The following is a 24,425-nucleotide window of genomic DNA, read 5'->3' on the forward strand; positions in this document are numbered from 1 at the left end:
ATTGTGAAATGTCTTTCTTTATCCCTTGTATTTTCTTTCCTCTAAAATATGCCTTGTCTATATTAATATATTCACTCTAGCTTTTTTTGGATTAATCTTATATCGTTTTCTAACGTTTTACTTTTAACCTATGTGTGTCTTGGTATTTAAAGTAGTGTTTATTTAGTTGTTGCTTTAGAGTTTATGGTGTATGCATGTAATTTTTCACAGTCTGTCTTCTAGAGATATTATACTGCTTCATGTATAAAAAAACTTAAAATACTATACTTCCATTTACTCACCTTGGTGTTTGTCTGTTGGCATATATTTCTACATGTGTTAGAAATCCCACCCATGTTGTTATTATTTTTATGTAATTATTATTTTTTAAAGAAGTTTAAGTGTTTTTCGCTTTAACTCATCTCTCAGTGTTTTTCACTCCTTTATGTGGATTTATCTGGTGTCATTCTTCTTCTGCCTGAGGCATTCCTTTTATACCTCACGTAGCACAGGTCCACCAGTGATGAGTCCTTTACATTTTTGTACATCTGAAAGTGTCTTTATTTCACATTCATGTTTTAAACACATTTTAACAGATCATAGAATTCTAGGGTGACAGTGTTTATCTTTCAGTACCTTAAAGATGCTGCTCTACTGAATCCTGATTTGCACTGTTTCTGACAGGAAGTCTTCTGTCATCTGTATTGTTTGCATATATATGCAACTTCTGGCTGCATGTAAGATTTTCTCCTCATCATTGATTTCGACAGTCTGATTTTGATCTTCCAGAATGTAGTGTTCTTCATGTTTTTTATACTTGGAGTTTATTCGGCTTCTTGGATTTGTAGGTTTATTGTTTCCATCAAATTGAAAAATACTTCTTCCCTGTAAGGTCGGACCTCGGTGGCCATTCCGGCCTGTCTTCCTCCTCCTCCCCCCTTTCCTGCTGGTGGGGAAAAGTCCTGCCAGAACTCTGACCATTGTGCTCTGTTCCCTCATTCCCTCCCCCACTGCTGGAGAGTCCTTGATATAGCAGTTCCTGGTGGAAATCAACCCTCTCCTAACCTCCCCCTCCTGTCCAGAAACAACAGCATTCTGCCCAGAAACAGCAAGAACTATTCCACTGCGTCAGCATAACCTTGAGCAGACCGGGCAACCAACCCAGTCTTGCCCCCCGGCTAACTGACCTATGAGGGACCACCACTCCAAATCTTGCCTTATTCGGGAAAAATTTCGCTGTTTCTTACTGTAAAGCTATATAAGCTGCCTCTTGCCTTTGTTCGGGCACAGACTTCCTCGACCTCACTTGCTTGGGTCCGGGAACCCCACCCGGGAGCTCGTCGCAATTAAAGCTTGTTATATCACCTATTTGGTGTCTGAGTTCTTTTTATCTAACATCATTGGGCCGTTTTGGCCTTACATTCCCTTATTTTTAAAATATTTTTTCTGTTTCCCCGTTTTCTGGGACTCAAGTTATATGTATATAGGCTGCTTGAAGTTGTGTCACAGTCCGCTGATGCTCTGCTCATTTAAACTTTTTCATTTTTTAAGGTCTTTGTTTCATTTTGGGACAGTCTCTATTGCTGTGTCTTCAGGTTCACTAGTGTTTTCTATTGTAAAATCTGTCATTATTTCCATTCAGTACCTTTTCCATCTCACATATTATAGTTTTCATTTCTAGAAGCTCTATTTGAGTCTTTTTAGTATCTTCCGTGTCTTTATATAGCACATTTAAAACATCTTCCCTGTGACTGTATGAAATACATTATAACTGTTAATGTTCTCTCTTCCAGTTCTAATTCTCTCCCAGCCCAGGGTTGGTTTTGCATGATTAATTTGCCGAATATTCCTCTTAACATTGTTGAGCTTTATTCTGGGACCCAGTTTAGCTTCATGGAAACAGATGGATCTTCTCAGGCTTTGCTTTTAAAATTGCTTAGACAGGAACAGAGCAGTGTAGGGAGGTCTAACTCTTCTCTACTACTGAGGCAGGACCCTTAAGAGTATTCTACCCAGTGCATATGGGTTATGAGATCTTCTAGTCTGGCTGACGGGACCCAGCCCTGTTCTCCACCTGCTGTGAGCTTCAGTCTGATCCTTTCAGGTGATTTTTTTTTCCTCACGTGAATGAGCTGCCGAGGACTTGGGGGTTCTCTGTAGCTGTCTGGAGGCCTCTCTGTGTGGCTGTCCTCTCCACTCATCTTCCTGAACTCCAACCACTGTGACCTCCCCATGCTCGCAGCTCTGTCTCTGCCCTCAGGAAGCCCACCTTTTTCCTCACTCTCAAGGCAGTAGCTAGGCAGGCCTGAGGTTCACCTTGTTTTCAATCCCTTAGGATGTTTTGTGTCTTAGAAATTATTGTTTCACATATTTTGTCCCTTCTTAGTTATTTCAGGTGAGAAGGTCAGTCCCGTCCCTGTTCCTCCATCTTGGCCAGAATTGAAAGCCCTCTGTCCGGTGTGTTGACTTAGACCAGTCAGAGCCAGTTTCTGGAAGTGGAGTGGGACCAAGTCTACCACGCCTCAGTACCACACAGCACAGGAGGCGGGGAATGGAGGCTGGGAGGACCCACAGTGTCTGCTGCAGAATCTTTTGTACCTGGAAGAAGTCATGTTTAGAAGCCACCAGTGTTTGTCTACAGGTGGTTACGGGCATCCCTGTGGCTCATCAGTAAAGAATCCACCTGCCAGTGCAGGAAACATGGGTTTGATCCCTGGGTTGGGAAGATCCCCTGGAGAAGGATATGGTAATCCACTCCAGTATTCTTGACTGGGAAGTCCTATGGACAGAGGAGGCTGGCGGGCCACAGTCCATGGGGTCACAAAAAGTCAGACACAACTGAAGCAACTTAGCAGGCAGCATGCATGCACATAAAGTAGAATCCTATGTGATGTACTGATAAAAGGGATATTGTTAAATGAAAAAACACACTGCAGGTTAGTGTACAAGATTATATGCCTTTTGGGTAAAAACGAGGAAGAGGGATAAGAATCTATATCTGTACTTATTTATAGATGCTTAAATAAAGTAGATAAATAAGCAAATAAAAGGTTTTCTGTGGGGAGAATAAATGAGAACTAGGCAGGCGTTAGGGTTGGGGAGAAGCTACTAAATGTCTAACACATGTTGATTTTTGAACCACATATTTATATTACATATTAAAATATTAATCCAGAGATAACAATTTTTCAAAGAATTCATGGAGATAAAAATATTTACAATGAAAGCAAGATCTAAATAAATGTGTGCACATTGAGCATTACAACTCTAGAATGTATGTAAGTAAGTAAGTGAAAGTCGCTCAGTCGTGTCCAACTTTTTGTGACCCTGTGGACTGTACAGTCCATGGAGTTCTCCAGGCCAGAATATTGGAGTGGGTAGCTGTTCCCTTCTTCAGGGGTTCTTTCCAATACAGGGATCAAACCCAAGTCTCCCACATTGCAGGCAGATTCTTTACCAGCTGAGCCACGAGGGAAGCCCAAAATGTTTATATAAGAATGCAAAGAGTGTAAAACAAGACCGAAAAATAACAATGTACCTGCTAGATTGATGGAGGTTTCATGTTCCAGCCATTGTGATGATTGTAAAAATTTATTGAAAGGCAGTTAAATTAGTGAAAGTAAATAAATGCAAAATAACCAGTTGGAGTTAAAATTAAATCTGTCTTCTTCCACTTCAGCAGAATTGACTCCAGCAGAGCACGTACCGCTGGCCTGTGAGCCCTGGACTCTCAGCACACACCCAGCTCCACTGGCCGCAGAAGCGTTTAAACACTCAGGGCTCACAAAGGCTGTGCTGTCAGCACACACGCAGAAGGAAGAGCAGAGCTATGTAGATAAATTCCAGGAGAAGATTTTGTCGTCACCCTATAGCTCCTGTCTTCAGCAGGAAAGCAGAAGCAAAGCTAAATATTTGCATGTTGAAGGTAGTTAAATTTTCAAAAATATATTCCGTATAAACCTTGGAAAATGGTCCCGGTGAACCTGTTTGCAGGGCAAGAATACAGATGAAGACAGAGAGACCAGACTCGTGGACGTGGGACGGAGGAAGGAAGGGAGAGACAAACAGGGAGTAGCAGTGAAGCATACATTACCCTGTGTAAGACAGATAGCTAGTGGGAAGCTGCTGTGTAGCACAGGGGGCTCAGCCCAGTGCTCTGTGACAACCGAGAGGGGCGGGATGGGAGTGTGTGGGGGGGGCGGTTCAAGAAGGAGGGGACATACACGTATACTTACGGCTGATTCGCAGTGTTGTGCAGCAGATACCAACGCAACATTGTAAAGCAATTATCCTCTAATTACAAATAAATATATATATATTCCATTTATCAACAGAGTTACCAAGTTTAGGAATCATACCTGAGTCCTGGAAGATGTGGAATGAAGTGTAGGAGGTTTGCTTGTAAGAAAACGGCTGAGAGATGCCGAAAGGGGGTTTACTTTATAGCAACAGCTTGTACCCAGGATCTCATCCATCTTTCTAGGTCTACTTTCTGTCATTCCTATAGTGGACATGGTTATTATTGACCAATGATTATTCCTTGTAATGTGCTTACAACTACCTGTCAATGGAGTCCTTCTGTTCTGGGTTAGTTTTCTGTAGCTCGTCTCCCTCTTTATCCTGCAGGAGGTTCTGCTCCCAGGCCGACACGATCAGCTGGTTGCAAAAAGGGGAGACACAAGCGTAAGAAGCCTCTTGTGTGGTCAGACTGCAGGAGCGCCAAGGATCACTTCTGTCCCCACCAGGATGGACAGCCCCGGTGCCCCTCCTCCGCCTCCTGTCCCCATGCCTCTGGCCCCTCACTCCCAGCTACAGTGATGGTTCCCAGCCCAGCCCTTTGCCTCCTCCCAGCTCTTCCCCTCCCAGCCACAACCTCCCTTGGCAGAGAACATGAAGCCTCGATAACTGTACTGCCAAGGCTGCCTGAGCCACCTTTGCCTAGCAGCCTGCAGTATTTCCCAGCTTTGCCTTCTGCTTCCTTCGACACTTTTGCGAACATCTTCCTGCGTGACCCCCCTCTCTCTCCCCTCTCGTCACTTTCATTCTCCCCATATCCCTCCTTGGGAGCAGCACCCTCTTCCGAAATACTCTCTTCGGTATCAGCAGTGGCTCCAAACCCGGGCCCACCGTCTTCAACCATCAACCCAAGGAGCAGAGAGGAGAAGTGGGAGACAGAGAACGAAGGACGCTCCCTCATTAACTCAGGGAGCAGCTCCGTGCTCCAGTTTGACCTCCTGCAGGAGGACAGGTCTCGATCCTGTGCATCCCCAGAAACTGTGTGTGTAAGTGATGCTAACTTCCAACACAGGAACGAGAAAGTAGCTGTGCGTCCTCTTATTAAAATTAAGGTTTTTGTGCTGAAGCTCAAGATGAATGACCTAGTCTGCATCACAGCTGAGGGTGACCTTCGTTACAGCTGAGGTTAAGGCTTTGTTCTACAGAAACACATGGTATTCCCTCCTGACTCCATTTAAAAAGCTGCAGTGAAGGAATCTTCTATGTCCTGAATTCTTACGTACTTTGCTAGGTTTTCCCCCTAGTGCTCTTTCAAACTTTTATTTGTGAACTGGATTTCCCCTCTGCTTTAAAATTTTATATCTTGGTATTAAACTTAAACGTTCATTGCCTATAAAAAATGTGTTCTCTTACAACTGGGGTTATGGACTATTTAGGAGCAAGCCATACTGACAAGACATAAATTTAATCGTTTTACTTTTTCAGACATAATTGTGGGATAGCAGATCTGTATGGGGAGAGCTCCTTTATGTCATTATTTATCAGTAAAGTAGGCAGTTTATAGTTTTATACTGATACATCAATTTTATATGAAAAAAATTTTTGTCACTTTCCTTTAACTTTTCATCTCTTTATGTAAAAGGGCCTTCTCAGATTTATTTGTCAATTTAAACTTCGGGGCAAGACTTTCCTATATTTAGATATAGGATCCAAGACAAGCATAAGTATTTTCACTAAGGTTTTCTTCAGTCCTCACTTCCAGGTATAACCATTTTTAACAAATGTTCAGAATCTGATGATCTAGATGGAGAATCAGGGATCTTCTTGAGCCAGAGGTTGAACCTGGGTCTTCTGCATTGCAGGCAGATTTTTTACTATCTGAGACACCACAGAAGCCCTGGAATGTACTCAGAAAGCAGTAGTGAACTTCCCTGGTGGTCAAGAGGCTAAGATTCCATGCTTCTAATACAGGAGGTCTGGGTTTGATCCTTGGTCAGTGAACTAGATCCCCTTCCCTGGTGGCTCAGACGGTAAAGCATCTGCCTACAATGCTGGAGACCCAGGTTCAATCCCTGGGTCAGGAAGATCTTCTGGAGAAGGACATGGCAACCTACTCCAGTATTCTTGCCTAGAAAATCCCATGGACGGAAGAGCCTGCTAGGCTACAGTCCATGGGGTCTCAAAGAATCAGACACGACTGAGTGACTTCACTTCACTTTTTCATACATATACATGTATATATACACACAAGCCATATCTTTAACATTATATGCAAAGGAACTTTGACCACATTCTTGGGGACAGGCCAAAAATGTTTTACTTCTCAGTTATGTATTGATATGTACTTTTCTTTTCTGTTTAACATGTGAAGTTGAAGATCTGCCAGTTATTCTATAATATGATGCTTAAGATGTTCAGTCTCTTTCCTTGTGTTCTTACGTTCTAGCAGGGTGTCAGTGGCAGCAGTGGGACTAAGATAGATGGTTTTACTACCAAGAAAGCATCCGTAGCATCACTGCACTCGGCGTCTCCCCCAGGAACGGGCTCTGCAGCGTCAGGTAGTAGTTCAAAATGACATATTCTTCATATCCCATGGTTAGGAGGTCACTGTTTAACTGGCTTTCAGGTGTTGGTGTGAAAGTAAAGTATTTTTTTTCTTTTCTTAAGCTGTATCGGGGCATATTTATATACAATAAATTCACCACATTTAGGGGTACAAAATAAGAATTCTGACAAGGATTTATGGCAGTGTAACCAGCACCACAGTCAGCATAGAGAATGTTTCCACCACCTGGAAACGTTCTTCTTTGATCCATTGCAAGCAGAGCCCGTCCCTGATCCTCTGGCTCTTGGAAGGCACCGGTCCACTTTCTGTCACTTTAACACTGCTCTTTCTGTAATTTCACATAGATCAAATCATCCACTGTGCAGTCTTTTGTGTCAGGGTTCTCCTGAGTTAGCAGAGAGCTGCTGAAATTCATTCATATTGTGCGTATCAGTAATTTGCTCCTTTTTATTGCTGAGTGGAATTGCGTTGTATGAATAGCCATTCACCAGTTGATGGTTTATTCAGTTGTTTACAGTTTGGGGCTATTAAGAAGAACACTGCTGTGAACATGTAAGTATGAGTCTTTTTGTGGACATATGTTGTCGTTTTTCTTGGTTAAATATCTAGGAATGAAATTGCGAGGTCACATGGTAAGTTTATAGTTAACTTTATAAGAAACTACAGACTGTTTTCCACAGTGGCTGTACCATTTGCTTCACTGTCAGCCACATATAGAAACTCCAATTTGCAACACTTCCTGGCCAACACCGGACATTGTCCATCATTTAAATTTTAGCCATTCAAGTAGATGTGTACTGAAAAACTCATCGTGGTTTTAGTTTTCATTTGGACTGTTGATTCATGGTGTTGGCTGTCTTCTTGTCTACTTATTTGCCATCCATATGTGTTCATATCTGTTGCCTGTTTGTGGGGGGCTTGTTAGTTTTTTTTATTGAGTAGTAAGATTTCTGTGTGTATTCTGGAAACAAGTCTATTATCAAACACTCGTTTTTCTTCCCTGTGTGTGGCTTGCCTTTTTGTTCAATTTTTTATCTTTATCTTCATTTTGAAGACCAAATGTTTTGATGAAGTTCAGTTCATCAGCTTTTACTTTTATAGGTAATGCTTTTTGTGTCCTTTTTAAAGAAATTCATGCCTAACTTGAAGTCACTAAGGTGATCTCCTGTTTTCTCTTGGAAATTTTACAGGTTAAGCTTTTATAGCTAAGTCTGTGGTCCATTTTTAGTTACTTTTTATGTATAAGGTGAGCTCACCTCCTTCCACAGGCAAACTAAAATTGCAGCTGTTTCCAGAACATCTATCAATAAAAAAGATCAGAACCTACATCTTCTATTGGACGTCGTTGGTGGTCTAGTGGTGAAGAATCAATCCACCTGCCAATGAATGGGACACAGGAAGATTCCATATGCCGAGGGGCAGCTGAGTCTGGGAGCCACAACTACTGAGCCTATGCCCTAGAGCCCGCGAGCTGCTGCTGCTGAGCCCACGTGCTCTGTGGAGCCTGAGCTCCGCAACAAGAGAAGCCTCTGCAATGAGAAGCCTGTGCACCACTACTGGAGAGTAGCCCCATTGTCAACAGCTGGAGAAAGCCCGCAGGCAGCAGTGAAGACCTAGTGCAGCAAAAACATTTTTCAAAAAAATAAAGATCTTCTACAACTAACGATATAAAGAAGGAACCATGAGACGGGCAGGTGGCTGGGGTCACAGTATAGGCAAGACCCATATTCCCCAGAGGGTGACCGATATTCCCCAGAGGGAGACCCATGAGTGAAAGAGGAATCACAGTCGCAAGGCCGTCTGTCCCCAGTGAGCATGGGGCCTGATCCCCATGTTGGTCCAGGAAGATGAGCTCTCAGAATGTTTGACTTTGAAGCCCAGCAGGGCTTACTCTGGGGAGACTCAGAGGGATGTGGGAAAGAGAGACTCCACTCTTAAAAGGTGCATGCAGACTCACATGCTATAGGACCCAGGGCAGAAGCAATAATCTGAAAGGAGCCTGGATCAGACCCACAGGCTGAAGTTGGAGAGTCCCCTAGGAAGCCAGTCCCTTCTCTAGGGGATCTTCCTGACCCAGGGATCAAACCTGGATTCCCTGCATTGTTGGCAGATTCTGTACAATCTGAGCCACCAGGAAGCCCCCCAGAGGCAGAAGCCAGTTAATGGGAGATCACCCTCAAGGATGTAAGCACTGGTGGCAGCCACTTGGGGGCGCTCATTCTACCACATGGACTCCCTTGCTGGCTAGTGCCATTTTGGAATCTTCCCTCTAGCTTATTAGCCTCCAAACCCAGCTTCACCCATATCCACTGGCCTTAGGCACCAGTGCTGGGACATTTCAGGCCAAGCAACTAACTGGGAAGGGACACAGCCCCACCCAAGAGCAGACAGGTTGCCTTAAGACCCCTAAGTTCACACCTTTCCCTGAACATGACTCTGCCCACCAATGGGCCAAGGGCCAGGCCGCACACACGTGTGTGCAGTCACTAGACCTGGGACACCCAGGACCCTACACACACACACACACACACCCTGGGATCCAGCTCCTCCCACCAGCAGCAGGCCCCAGACCCAGAATCTTCTGCCTCAGCCACCAGCAACCCTGCTCTAGCTGCAGGCCCAGCCTCACCCCCCAGCAGACAAGCACCAGTGCAGGAGAGAGGCAGTCCTGCAGCCTGTGGACCTAGCTCTCACGTTATCAGGCCAGCACCAACATTAGGACCAGTTGGACCCTGGACCCTGCAGCCAGCTGTGTCAGGTACCAGCCCCACCCACTGGCAGTAGGACATCAGCTCTGGGACCCCTGAGTCCTGCAGCCAGGCTCCAGGACACATCTCTGCCTGCCAGCGGGCTGGCAGGATCTCCCGGACATTGACTCCACCCACCAGTGAGTCAGCACTCACCCCACTGCACCCATCTCAGCCCATGGGTGCTTCCCCCCAGGTGCCTTGTGGTCCTTGCAACCTTGGCAAAAGACAAGGCCTAGGAACCAACCAGATGGGGGGATAACCAAGCCTACCAGACCACCCATGGTATCTAGCCTACCACAACAGAAGGGTTACAGCAGCTCACCTAGGGGTCACTCCTAGAGCAAGCATACAGCTTTAGTGACCAGAGGGGAGTACGCTTCTGAGATACTACGACATCTACAAAAGGCCACTTCTCCAAGATCAGGAAACATAACCAACCTACCAGATATAGACATGAAAACAGCAATTTCGGCAAAATGAGGCAACATAGAAACATGCTCCAAGCAAAGGAATAAGATTTAAACCCCAGAAGAGCTAAGTGAAGTGGAGATAGTCAATCTACCCAAGAATAAGTTTAAGGTAATGATTGTCAAGATGATCAGAGAACTGGAAGAAGAATGGATAAACAGAAAAATTCAAAGTTTTTAACAAAGAATTAGAAAATATAAAGAACAACCAAACAAAGATGAATACAACAATTGAAGTGAAAAATACACTAGAAGGAATCAATCGTAAACTAAATGATACAGGGGACTAGACCAGTGAGGTGGAAGACAGAGTAGTAGTGGTAATCACTGAAGCGGAATAGAAAACAGAATAAAAAGATGTAAGGACAGTTTGAGCCATCTGAGACAACTCCCAGGCATACTATTATTCACATTATAGAGGTTCCAGAGGAAAAAGGGAGAGAAAAAGAGAATATACTTGAGGACATGATAGCTGAAAATAGCCCATTTTAACCTAGCCCCAAGTTAACTGGGAAAGGAAACATATACAAGTCCAGGAAGAAAAGAGTCCCAAACACAATCTACCTAAAGAGAACCACACCCAGGCACATTGCAATTAAAATGGCAAAAATTAATGATAAATAGAGAATATAAAGAAAGACTAGCTGGGGACTTCCCAAACATGGGAGAAGAACTGAATATATTAATAAAAGTCCATGAAGCTTAGAGAATACCTAATTACTTCAATGCAAAAATACTTTCTTTCCCAAGACACATTATATTAAAACTGTCAAAAGTCAATGGCAAAGAATTTTAAAGGCAACCAATGGGCAATGGATAATAACCTACAAAGGAACCCCCATTTGGCTATCAGCAGTTTTCTCAACAGAAACTCTGTAGGCCAAGAGGAAGTGGAATGACATTCTCAAAATACTGAAATATAAGAACTGTCAGCCAAGAATGTCCAGCAAAGCTGTCCTTCAGATATGAAAGAGAAATACTTTCTAGACAAACAAGAGTTGAGGAAGTTTATCACCACTAGACCTGCCTTACAAGAAATGTTCAAAGAAGCTCTTCTGCCTGAAATGAAAGGGCCAAAGTACACAAAACCTTGAGTGAGGTATAAATAGAATCAGAAAATCCCAACTCAGAATAGAGTTTTAGACACTGTTGGAGCATAAAAGTTAAAAGGAAGGAAAGCAGTAAAAACAACTAAAGTTACTTCAGTTTAGTAACAGACTCATAACATGAAAGGGGATCATTTAAGACAACTAGAACGTGAAAAGGGAAGAGGAAAAGGACAGACCTGTATAGGTAAGTGAAGATAAAATGCTCTCAGCATACAAAGGGCTATTTTTGTATGAGGTATTTTATGCAAACCTCATGGTAACCACAAAACGTAAATCCAGAGCAGAAATCTGAAACCAAAAAAAAAGAGGAAATTGAAAAAAAATTCTAGAAAATCACCAAACCAAAATGGCAGACAGAAACACAAGGAAAAAGAAAAAGTGGGGGAAGAGAGCACGCAGAAAACAAAAGATTACAAGGCAGACTAAATCCCCATTTGCCAATAATCACCGTAAGGGTAATGAATTTGTCAATCAAGACACAGCATGGTTGGAGTATTACAAAGCATGACTCAACTATATGCTGCCTCCAAGAGACCTGTCTGAGCTCAACAGAAAAACAGACACAAAAGAAAGGATGGAAAATGGTACTCCAAGCAGATGGCACCCAAAAGAAAGTTGTGTGGCTATACTTGTATTGGACAAAGTAGACTTCAAACCAAAAAAAGGTAATGATAGACAAAGATGAACGTTATATAACGATAAAGGGGATGAGTCATCAGGAAGACACAACAGTTGTTAATATTTATGCACCTAGCATAGGAGCACTCTCTGCGACCCCACGGACTGTAGCCCGCCAGGCTCCTCTGTCCGTGGGATTCTCCAGGCAAGAGTACTAGAGTGGGTAGCCATTTCCTTCTCCAAGGGATCTTCCCAACCCAGGGATAGAACCTGGGTTTCCTGCATTGCAGGTATATTCTTTACCATTTGAGCTACCAGGTGGACTTTAAAACTCCACTTACATCAGTGGATAGATCATCCGGACAGCAAGGATGTATTGATGGATGTATGTGATCAATTCAAATGCAGTAGAATACACATTCTTCTCAAGTCCATATATAACTTTCTCAGAGATAGTTCAAGTCACAAGGCATTAAAGAAGATGGAAATCGTATCATACCTTTTTTCCCCAATTACAGTGGTATGAAAGTAGAAATTAACTATGAGAAGAAAGCTGAAAAACTCACAAATGTGTGGAGACTGAGGTGGCTCAGTAGGTAAAGAATCTGCCTGCAATGCAGGAGATGCTGGCAGACACAGGTTTGATCCCTGGGTCCAAAGATCCCCTGGAGGAGGAAATGGCAACCCACTCCAGTGTTCTTGCCTGGAGAGTCCCATGGACAGAGGAGCCTGGTGGTCTGCAGTCCATAGGGTTGCAAAGAGTCAGACACAACTGAGTGACTTGAGCACAAAACAACGTGTTACTGAACAACTGTTGAGTCAGGAAATCAAAGGAGACATTAAAAATTACCTGAAGACAAGTGAAAATATAACATATCAAAACCTATGGGATGCAGGAAAAACAATACTAAGAGGACAGTTTATAGCAATCCAAGCCTACCTCAGGAAACAAGAAAAATAATAAACAATCTAACTTTACACCCAAAAGAACTAGAAAAAGAAAACGAAATGAAGCCCAAAGTCATTAGGAGGAAGGACATAAAGATCAGAGAGGGAAGAAATGAAATTGAGATAAAATTGACAAACCTCTAGCTAGGCTCACTAAGAAGAAAAAATGACAAAGTTCTGATAAATAAAACCAGAAGTGAAAGAGGAGAAATACAGTGATACTACAGAAATACAAAAGAATTAGATGTGAATATTATGAACAGCTATATGCCAGTTACTTGGACAGCCTAGAAGAAATGGAGAAATTCTTAGAATCAGATAACCTGCTAGGACTAAATCATGAAGAGATGGTAACCCACTACCATCAGACCAGTCAAATAGACCAATCACTAGTGAAGAGAGTAAAATAGTCATCGAAGATGTCCCCAAAAACAGAAGTCAAGGACCAGACAACTTCTCAGGTGAATTCTATGGCAATCATTCAAAGAAGGTTTAATACCTCTACTTTTCAAAGTCTTCCAAAGAATTGAAGAGGGGGAAACACTTTCCAGCTCATTTTGCAAGGTTGTCATTCAGTTTAGTTCAGTTGCTCAGTCGTGTCCGACTCTCTGCGACCCCATGAATCACAGCACACCAGGCCTCCCTGTCCATCACCAACTCCCGGAGTACACTCAAACTCATGTCCACAGAGTCGGTGATGCCATCCAGCCATCTCATTCTCTGTCGTCCCCTTCTCCTCCCGCCCCCAACCTTTCCCAGCATCAGAGTCTTTTCCAGTGAGTCAACTCGTCGCATGAGGTGGCCAAAGTATTGCAGTTTCAGCTTTAGCACCAGTCCTTCCAGTGAACCCCCAGGATTGATCTCCTTTATAATGGACAGGTTGGATCTCCTTGCAATACAAGGGACTCTCAAGAGTCTTCTCCAACACCACAGTTCAAAAGCATCAATTCTTCGGCGATCAGCTTTCTTCACAGTCCAACTCTCACATCCATACATGACCACGGGAAAAACCATAGCCTTGACTAGACGGACCTTGGTTGGCAAAGTAATGTCTCTGCTTTTTAATATACTATCAAGGCTGGTCATAACTTTCCTTCCAAGGAGTAAGCGTCTTTTAATTTCATGGCTGCAATCAGCATCTGCAGTGATTTTGGAGCCCCAAAAAATAAAAGACGTCTGACAATGTTTCTCCACTGTTTTTCCATCTATTTCCCAGTGATAGGACCAAATGCCATGATCTTTGTTTTCTGAATGTTGAGCTTCAAGCCAACCTTTTCACTCTCCTCTTTCACTTTCATCAAGAGGCTTTTGAGTTCCTCTTCACTTTCTGCCATAAGGGTGGTGTCATCTGCATATCTGAGGTTATTGATATTTCTCCCAGCAATCTTGATTCCAGCTTGTGCTTCTTCCAGCCCAGCGTTCCTCATGATGTACTCTGCATATAAGTTAAATAAGCAAGGTGACAATATACAGCCTTGACGTACTCCTTTTCCTATTTGGAACCAGTCTGTTGTTCCACGTACAGTTCTGACTGTTGCTTCCTGACCTGCATACAGGTTTCTCAAGAGGCAGGTCAGGTGGTCTGGTATTCCCATCTCTTTCAGAATGTTCCACAGTTTATTGTGATCGACACAGTCAAAGGCCTTGGCATAGTCAATGAAGCAGAAATAGATGTCTTTCTGGAACTCTCTTGCTTTTCCAGGATCCAGCGGATGTTGGCAATTTGATCTCTGGTTCCTCTGCCTTTTCTAAAACCTGCTTGAACATCTGGGAGTTCACGGTTCACATATTGCTGAAGCCTGGCTTGGAGAATTTTGAGCATGACTTTACTAGCATGTGAGATAAGTGCAATTGTGCGGTGGTTTGAGCATTCTTTGGCATTGCCTTTCTTTGGGATTGGAATGAAGACTGACCTTTTCCAGTCCTGTGGCCACTGTTGAGTTTTCCAAATTTGCTGGCATATTGAGTGCAGCACTTTCACAGCATCATCTTTCAAGATTTGAAATAGCTCAACTGGAATTCCATGACCTCCATTAGCTTTGTTCGTAGTGATGCTCTCTAAGGCCCACTTGACTTCACATTCCAAGATGTCTGGCTCTAGGTCAGTGATCACGTTATCGTGACTATCTTGGTCGTGAAGGTCTTTTTTGTACAGTTCTTCTGTGTATTCTTGCCACCTCTTCTTAATATCTTCTGCTTCTGTTAGGTCCATACCATTTCTGTCCTTTATCGAGCCCATCTTTGCATGAAATGTTCCCTTGGAATCTCTTAAGTTTCTTGAAGAGATCTCTTGTTTTTCCTATTCTGTTGTTTTCCTCTATTTCTTTGCATTGATCGCTGAGGAAGGCTTTCTTATCTCTCCTTGCTATTCTTTGGAACTCTGCATTCAGATGCTTATATCTTTCCTTTTCTCCTTTGCTTTTCGCTTCTCTTCACAGCTATTTGTACGGCCTCCTCAGACAGCCATTTAGATTTTTTGCATTTCTTTTCCATGGGGATGGTCTTGGTCCCTGTCTCCTGTACAATGTCACGAACCTCCATCCACAGTTCATCAGGCACTCTTATCTATCAGATCTAGTCCCTCAAATCTATTTCTCACTTCCACTGTATAATCATAAGGGATTTGATTTAGGTCATATCTGAATGGTGTAGTGGTTTTCCCTACTTTCTTCAATTTAAGTCTGAGTTTGGCAATACGGAGTTCATGATCTGAGCCACAGTCAGTTCCTGGTCTTGTTTTTGCTAACTGTATCAAGCTTCTCCATCTTTGGCTGCAAAGAATATAATCAATCTGATTTCAGTGTTGACCATCTGGTGATGTCCATGTGTAGAGTCTTCTTTTGTGTTGTTGGCATTCAGTTCAGTTCAGTTCAGTTCAGTCGCTCAGTCGTGTCCGACTCTCCGCGACCCCATGAACCACAGCACGCCAGGCCTCCCTGTCCATCACCAACTCCCGGAGGTCACTCAAACTCATGTCCACAGAGTCGGTGATGCCATCCAGCCATCTATCTCATTCTCGGTCGTCCCCTTCTCCTCCCGCCCCCAACCTTTCCCAGCATCAGAGTCTTTTCCAGTGAGTCAACTCGTCGCATGAGGTGGCCAAAGTATTGCAGTTTCAGCTTTAGCATCAGTCCCTCCAGTGAACATCCAGGATTGATCTCCTTTAGAATGGACTGGTTGGATCTCCTTGCAGTATAAGGGACTCTCAAGAGTCTTCTCCAACACCACAGTTCAAAAGCATCGATTCTTCGGCGATCAGCTTTCTTCACAGTCCAACTCTCACATCCATACATGACCACGGAAAAAACCATTGCCTTGACTAGATGGACCTTGGTTGGCAGAGTAATGTCTCTGCTTTTTAATATACTATCAAGGTTGGTCATAAATTTCCTTCCAAGGAGCAAGTGTCTTTTAATTTCATGGCTGCAATCAGCATCTGCAGTGATTTTGGAGCCCCAAAAAATAAAGTCTGACACTGTTTCCACTGTTTTTCCATCTATTTCCCATGAAGTGATGGGGCCAGATGCCATGATCTTTGTTTTCTGAATGTTGAGCTTCAAGACAACCTTTTCACTCTCCTCTTTCACTTTCATCAAGAGGCTTTTGAGTTCCTCTTCACTTTCTGCCATAAGGGTGGTGTCATCTGCATATCTGAGGTTATTGATATTTCTCCCAGCAATCTTGATTCCAACTTGTGCTTCTTCCAGCCCAGCGTTCCTCATGATGTACTCTGCATATAAGTTAAATAAGCAAGGTGACAATATACAACCTTGACGTACACCTTTTCCTATTTGGAACCAGTCTGTTGTTCCATGTCCAGTTCTAACTGTTGCTTCCTGACCTGCATACAGGTTTCTCAACAGGCAGATCAGGTGGTCTGGGATTCCCATCTCTTTCAGAATGTTCCACAGTTTATTGTGATCGACACAGTCAAAGGCTTTGGCATAGTCAATGAAGCAGAAATAGATGTTTTTCTGAAACTCTCTTGCTTTCTCCATGATCCAGCGGATGTTGGCAATTTGATCTCTGGTGCCTCTGCCTTTTCTAAAACCTGCTTGAACATCTGGGAGTTCACGGTTTACATACTGCTGAAGCCTGGCTTGGAGAATTTTGAGCATGACTTTACTAGCGTTACCTGATGCTAAAACCAGACAAGGACAGCACACACACAAAGAAAATTACAGACCAATTATCTCTGATAAACAATAATCCTCAATTGTGAAAGTCGCTCAGTCATGTCGACTCTTTGTGACTCCATGGACATACATGGAATTCTCCAGACCAGAATACTGGAGTGGGTAGCTTTTCCCTTCTCCAGGGGATCTTCCCAACGCAGGGATCTAACCCATGTCTCCTGCATTGCAGGCTGATTCTTTACCAGCTGAGCAACATATTAGCAAATACATTATGATCACTCCAGTATTCTTGCCTAGTGAATCCCATGGACAGAGGAGCCTGGCAGGCTACAGTTCATGGGGTCGCAAGAGTTGGACACAACTTAGTGACTAAACCACGACCAAGTGAGATTTATTCCAGGGAAGGAAAGATGTTTCAGCATCCATAGATCAATCAGGGTGAAATAATGTAGCTAACAGGATAAAGGATAAGAATCATCTGAATAGATGTGGTAAAAACATTTGACAAGATTCAACATCTGTGATTTTAAAACTCTGTAAAATGGGTATAGAAGGAACATGAAAGTGTTAGTCACTCAGTCACACCAGTTCTTTGCAACCCCATGGACTGTAGCCCTCCAGGCTCCTCCATCCATGGAATTCTCCAGGCAAGAATCCTAGAGTGGGTAGCCATTCCCTCTCCAAGGGATTTTCCCAACTCAGGGGACAAACCTGGGTCTCCTGCATTATAGGCGGATTCTTTACCAGCTCAGCCACCAGGGAAGCCCCAAAGTTCTATTTTATCTCCATTGTTGACTTCTCAGCTATTCTTTTTTTCCTTTAAAAAAAAATTACCTTAGTCTTTGCTGTAGGATTTATACATATGTCTTCTACTTATCACAGTTTACACTGTTCTTTCACTTTTTGTCTTAGAACTTTAAAACAGAGTACTTCCATTTCATCCTCTTGTCTTTCGTGCTAAGTAAAATGTGTGATACATTTTACTTCAACATGTATTACAAGTCCCACAGTAAAAATGTTGCTGTTTTTGGCTTTAAATAATTACCTTTCAAAGAGATTTTCTTCTAATGAGGAAAAATGTCTTTTATATTTATCCATACACTTATTTTTTTTAATTAGGTACTTTGTTTTGTTTTAATTGTTCCAAAGTCAGTGAGAAGGACCTGGAAGAATTAGATGCAGGACAGGAAAGGAATGATCTATAAGGCTCCATAGCAGCTGTAAAGGGACCTTGGCATGGATGGATGGCTTCTCTGTTTTGTTTGTTTCTTTGTTTTATTTTTTTTTTTATTTTTTAAAATTTTAATTTTAGGCTAATTACTTTACAGTATTGTATTGGTTTTGCCATACATTGACATGAATCCACCCCGGGTGTACATGTGTTCCCCACCTTGAAGCCCCCTCCCATCTCTGTTTTAATCGGAGGGCAATGGAAAGAGAATGCACATATGAGTAAATTTGTCTTTGGCGTCAGGGTAGTGAATTTCATTTCTCATGGCTTCCTTTTCTTTCCTTATAAGTGAGACTGAGGAAGGAAATGGGGGATCAGAAGATAATCCCTCTGGAAATAGTGCGCTGACCAGAGAACTGTACCAGGATTACAGGCTTTCTGATGGTCCTTTGGTGATGATGCATATACTGCAGAACCGATGTACCCTGTTCCATGTGACTTCTCTATGCTTTTGGCAACTTGGGTTCAGATAAGAATGGAATTAATAAATGGCTTTATCAGAGTTGACATTTTGATATTGTGGGAAATTAAAGGGAAAAAGACTCAGGTATGGTAGAGTGTTACTGAGTGATAGGCTTTGGGCTCTAAGCAGAATGACTAAAGCTCTGTTCCAGATTTGCTGTTGGAACAATTGAACAAGCAAAGGAGAAAGTGGAGCTGAGATGCTGGGGGTTTTGGAGGTGCTGCTGAGATGCAGCAGTTAATGGGTGATGATGAGAAGGCGGTATGGCCTTGAGGAGCGGACAGCTCAGGAAGACTGAGAAGGCGATCTTGGAAAGATGGAGGAACGGGGAGGCTGGGATGACCTGGGATGACGCTGGGCTGGGTGTTGAAGGCCACTACCAGCTAGTCGCCCAGGTCTTTGAAGAATGAGGACCAGCTTGGCAGATCAGCCCCTGATGGGTATTTTCTAATTTGGCTTTCTTTGTTGTTGATTTTTGATAGGAAGCAGTGGCAGCATTATAAACTTCGCTCCTAGTGATGATTCTTCAGAAATCTCTCAAAATGGGCAGCAATCTCAGGACGTACAGAAAAAAGAAACATTTCCTAAGTTAGCTGAAGAGTCCATCTGGAGAATGATAAAGCAGACACCTGACTGCATTCTAATGACATATCAGGTGCCTGAGAGGTAAGAAGCATGTTGGAAGACCCACCTTTATATAAGTGTTCTGTGTGTTTTTTTAATGCAAAGTGATTTTAACATTTTTATACATATCCTCAGAGATACGTATTTTCAGATTCACTGATTTGGAGTCAAATGGTGAGTGATTTCTTAAAACAATGGTTGTGGTGGAAGTGGATACAAATTTATATGTCATAAGGTGAAAACAAAGAGAGGCAGTGCTTTCCAAGATGGCTCACAGGTACATGAACTATTTTTAGAGTCTGGACTTTTTTTTTTTCTCATTCTAAAAGAAGAGAAGACCTAAAGGAAACCTGTTTCTTCCATATGACTCATTAAAACTCTATGCAGGTGTTTTCCATCAAGAAAAAGAGATCTAGCTTTACCAACTTGACAAAGAAATGAGTCAGTTTTTTTTTCTACGTGAGATATGAAATCATACTTTAATGAGAGATTTGAAGTATGTTACAAACCAAAATGAAGTGTTGGTCTTGGATGACAAGAACCCTGTGCCTTATTTAGGATGGTGACGCTTTTGTTTGTCCACTTGTTTTCAGGGTTAAAGAAATTGTACTGAAAGAAGACCTAGAGAAGCTGGAAAGCATGAGATGGCAGCAGCCACAGTTTTCTCTAGGGCAAAGGGAGGAGATAGCCAATGTGCATTCCTGGATTCAGCGCCAGGCAATCCCTCAGGAAATAGACACCCAGGTAAGCACAGTCATAACAGCTGTTGTATGCTGATGGCTTTGTGCCGGGCAGTGTTCTGGGCTCTGGCTGTACCCTTGTCTCTTGGTTTCTGCAGGGGATTAGTTTCAGGACTCCCAGCAGCTTCCGGAATCCACAATGTTCAAGCCCCTCATGTGAAACATCATAGTATGTGCATGTAACCTGTGCACATCCTCCTTGAGGCTTCCCTGGTGGTTCAGACAGTAAAGAATCCCCCTGCAGTGCAGGAGATCTGGGTTCAATCCCTGGGTCAGGAAAATCCCCTGGAGAAGGGAATGGCTACCCACTCCAGTATTCTTGCCTGGGGAATTCCATGGACAGAGGAGCCTGGTGGGCTGCAGTTCCTGGGGTCACAGAGAGTAAGACACGACTGAGAGACCAACACTTTCACTTTACTTCACTATGCAATCCTCCCACACATCCTAAATCATCTGCAGATTTCTTATAATACCTAATCCAGTGTAAATGCTGTTTAAATAGTTATAAATTCAGTGTGCACGCTATGTAAATAGTTGCCAGTGCATGGCAAATTCAAGTTGTACCTTTTAGAACTTTCTGGCATTTTCATCCCCAAATGTTTTGGATCTGTGGTTGGTTGAATCTAGATGTGGAGCATGCAGATACAGAAGGCCCACCATGCATTGCATTTTTCCACTGGAAACCTTACTTCTCACAACTTCCTCTGTGGGAGGTGTTATTACCCCAACTTTACCAATAGCAACAAAGTGAGGCCTTGTGTATCATGGATCAAGTTTCAATCCCGGTAAGGATGTGGAACCCTTGAGTGCTGATTGGACTATGTCATTTTATATAAGGACATGAGCATCCATAGGTTTTTACAGCCTCAGGGTTCTGGAGCCAAGCCCCCTGCACAAACCGAGACATGACTGTGTAAGTTCACACAGTTCATTGGATTTTAAATACAGGTCTTTTTGACTCCAAGTGGTTTTTTCCTTCCACCAGTTGGAATGTTATGGTCCAATTAGGAATAAACACACCTGGTTTGATCCCTGCTTGACTGGAGAGGAGAGTATAAGATTTGCATGTCAAATACACATGCACGTTTGAAAAGAGTTCAAGCTCAAGATGTTAGATCCACGCCAGAGGTAGGATTTCTGTGGGTAGAGTATATGAAGAATGAGCCCCAGAACAATTCAAGCAAAAGTATTTAAATGTTTACCATCATTTACCTTCTAATAATGAAGAATGAAGTATAAATAGTCTTACTAAATCAATATAGCTAAATAAATTAGTTAAATATAGTATAAATAAATAATAGTCTTATTAAATAAATTATGTGGGGGAATTAGACATAGGTTGCTAGGCCGGCATTTTACTGACTTTAGAACTTTGCAGATGACTTGACATCAACTAACCTACCTACTCTTGTTCCCCTTTGGAGGGCTGTGTCACCTGCGGATGCAGAGACTCAGCTGGTGATGCTGCAGACCACGTGGTCCCGATCCAACAGAAGCAGCAGCCCAGTGACTCTGAAGAAGGACCTACACTGCCTCTCCAGACCTGTTGGACTGCTCCTCCTCCCTGTGATTCTCTCTGAACCCTTGCAGCTTAAGTGACCAAGAAGCTGTCGTTGAATGTTAAGGCTTTCCCTTCTTGATTTTTTAGCAGACATCATTTTCCTGAGCAGACATTGTATATAGACTCTTTCACTCCTCTTTTTCCCCAGTGTATTTAAACTGTCGAATAGACTCTTTTTCTAGTTTATTAGCTGTCCTCTAATGAGATTGGATGACCTCTAAAGAGGTATGTGTACAGCCAAACTTCATTTCAGGGGTCACCCCAAATAAATTGTAATTAGGATTATAGCAAGAAAAAGCCCAAACATTAGCCTCATTGGTTTTGTTCTGTTGTGAATCATTTCCTGCCCCACCAGTAGAGACTTGAAGAAATCCCCACTAGAGGTCACATACCTTTCCTGACAGTCTCCGTAAGTGTGTTGCCCTCCCTCACCTGGTCTTCACACGGTGACACGTGCCTCCACAGTTAAGCTCCAACACTCCGGAGTTCTCACAACTCAGGTCACTCCAGCATTTACCAGTATGAAAACGTATTGCTCATTGGTATCCTGGAAATTCCTGGGTTCTAGGGTTGAACTTTGACGTTCATCCTTAGAGATGCTTTTCCTTTTGATTTTCTGCCTTCCACTGAAATCCTGGAAGTCTTCTCTTAAACATAGATCAGCTTGGGCTTCCCTGGTGTCTCAGTGGTGAAGAATTCACCTGCCAGTGCAGGAGACATGGGTTTGATCCCTGATCCAGGAAGATCCCATATGCTATGGAGCAGCTGAGCTCGTGTTCCACAACTGTTGAGCCTGTTGTGCTCTGGAGTCTGGGAGCCACAACTACTGAAGTCCACATGCCCTCGAGCCTGTGCTGCACACCAAGAGAAGCCACCACAATGAGAAGCCCATGCACCGCAGCTGGAGAGCGGCCCCCACTCACCATGACTAGAGGAGAACCCGTGCAGCAACCAAGACCCAACAAGCCGTAAATAAATATATAAATATATATTTTAAAAAATCGATCAGCTTACAGTGGGCTTATTCCTTGAAGGGTGTAAATTAGCTTTTGCATGTGTAATGTTAAAAACAAAAGAGCTTCTAGTTCAATCCCCTTCTAACTCATCTCTTTTTACATTTTTAAATAATGATTGTAAACGTTTTTAAAGTTATGTAAGTTCTTATGCGTGTGTGTTTAAATGTTGTCCTATCAAAACTAACAATTCACTCTTTCTTTTTCAACTAATTTATGCAAAAGGAGGTCTCTCCATCCCTGCCAGAGGTCTGATGGCCACTGTCTTCTCTTTGCCCCTAAATAAAAGTGAGTGTTGCCCTTAAGTAGGGGTGAGGGGTCTCTGGGAGGGCCCTAGTCAAGGGGGGTGCCAAATCTGCCCCAAATCAGGGCTTCCTGGGCCTGCTACAGTTGTTCTCCTGAGTAACACATGAGTTGTTCACTTGATAAGTCAGCCCTCTTAGAGAGTTGATGATTCCTTCTCAAACCAGAAATGGTGTCTAATTCACACCCGTGCAGGTCAGAACCAGGAATAGAAGAAAATGAAGACCCCAGTAACCTTTTCTCGTTTAAATAACAATCAACAAACTAACTTACTTTTCTTCTGCTGCTGTTGTGTTTTTTAGGAAAATGCTTCTTCCTTTCAAGTTTTATAGCTTTTTATAAAATGCTATAATCATATGATCATAATCAGGAGAATCGATCTTTCTATCCATGATGCTGCTGGACCCTGACCTGAGACTCAAGCCCGCAGCTTAGATTTACTTTCTAAAGTGGAACAGTCGGCCCTTGGTATCTGCAGGGAGTTGGTTACAGGACCCCCGCAGATACTAAAATCCATGGACACTCCACGTCCCTTCTATAACAGGAAGGATCACCAGCCCTCTGTACCTGTGGGTTCTGCATCCAGAGTTCTCTACCCTCCCCAACTCTTCCCACCTTGATCACAAGGGCTGGCTGTAGTTTCCAGAAGGTACTTCTTTCTTTAATTGTCAGAACCACTTTGAAACAATGACTGTGACTTTTCTAGAATTTTCTCACTTGAAGCCGTTTCATGCCCATATTCCTATCTTAGGCTTAGAGAACTCTCCTGTTCTTCTCCATCTTGATTGTTAAATGATTTCTGAAGCCCTCATTGCTTTGGTCAAGTTGTGTAATATTTTTGCCCTTGGTGAAAAATCAAATTTTAAGCAGTGAACCAGCCTGGATATTGTCATGGATAGAATCATTGCAGCCTTCTGTGCTAATGACCTTTTTAACCTGTGTAAATCAGAAATGACACGGAGCAGAGGACCATTCTGTATGTCCGTTTGCACCTTTTCAACATGATCTTCTCTAGTACAAGCCCTCTTTCAGATTTCTTTCTGGATGTTTGCTTTATTGACAGTTAACTGTTTCTTTGCCTTACTACACATTTAGGCTCAATTTAAAATTGGTGCTTGTTGTAAGCAGATCTATAAAACCAGTTATCGGTGTTTTGGTAAATAGCTGAGGTGGTATATTTAGAAATGACCATGATGCTTCTGCTTCTGGGGATGAGCAGAGAAAACTCAACAGTGCCAGCTTCTCCCTACCCCGGGGGCTCCACCCAACTATAAACCATAGTTCAAGTTTAGTAACTTTTTGTATTGATGCCTGTAGAAGTCGGTAATAAAAATGTGTACTATAGGTTTCCATGTTTACATAAATGTTACCAGAAGGCTGTGTTTTGTTGGACAAGAGGTCAGAATTTATGAACAACAGATGCTGTGTGAATGGAATAATTTTACAATTAAGTGCAACTTCATCATAACTCGAAACGTAAATTTAATCCAAATGGAAATTTTGTATCAGCTAAGTTTATCATTGTGTGGATTTCCCTGTTTTCAATGGTTATTAATATTTTAATCGGGTGTCTTTTTTAAAAACAATAAACAGTGTACATGTAAAGCTCGAGAAATTTTCTTGCACTGCGTGAACAAACCTTTGCCCCAAATACGTAAATCGCTTATATCATTAAGTATTT

General features: G+C 42.7%; 1 protein-coding gene across 7 annotated transcripts in view; it reads left to right on the forward strand.

Annotated features, from left to right (window-relative positions):
- The window catches only part of PER3 (period circadian regulator 3), a 78,796-nt gene extending 54,698 nt beyond the window's left edge, over window positions 1–24,098 (forward strand). For 3 of the 7 annotated variants that reach the window (XM_055419467.2, XM_055419473.2, XM_055419469.2), the window contains 6 exons: window positions 3,659–3,904; window positions 4,606–5,261; window positions 6,662–6,773; window positions 18,986–19,169; window positions 19,721–19,871; window positions 21,292–24,098. In XM_055419467.2, coding sequence (XP_055275442.2) covers window positions 3,659–3,904; window positions 4,606–5,261; window positions 6,662–6,773; window positions 18,986–19,169; window positions 19,721–19,871; window positions 21,292–21,447 — 1,505 coding nt within the window. In that variant the 3' untranslated portion in view covers window positions 21,448–24,098. Of the gene's footprint in view, window positions 1–3,658; window positions 3,905–4,605; window positions 5,262–6,661; window positions 6,774–8,049; window positions 11,877–18,985; window positions 19,170–19,720; window positions 19,872–20,852; window positions 20,996–21,291 lie in introns of those variants that run through there. The other 4 variants (XM_088845429.1, XM_055419470.2, XM_055419471.2 and 1 more) reach the window with 4 other exon arrangements.
- The last annotated feature ends 327 nt before the right edge of the window (window positions 24,099–24,425 follow it).

This window comes from Moschus berezovskii, chromosome 17 (genome assembly GCF_049115385.1).
Source record: "Moschus berezovskii isolate FMDL1 chromosome 17, NW_MosBer_1.0, whole genome shotgun sequence".
In the NCBI taxonomy this organism is placed as follows: Eukaryota; Metazoa; Chordata; class Mammalia; order Artiodactyla; family Moschidae; genus Moschus; species Moschus berezovskii.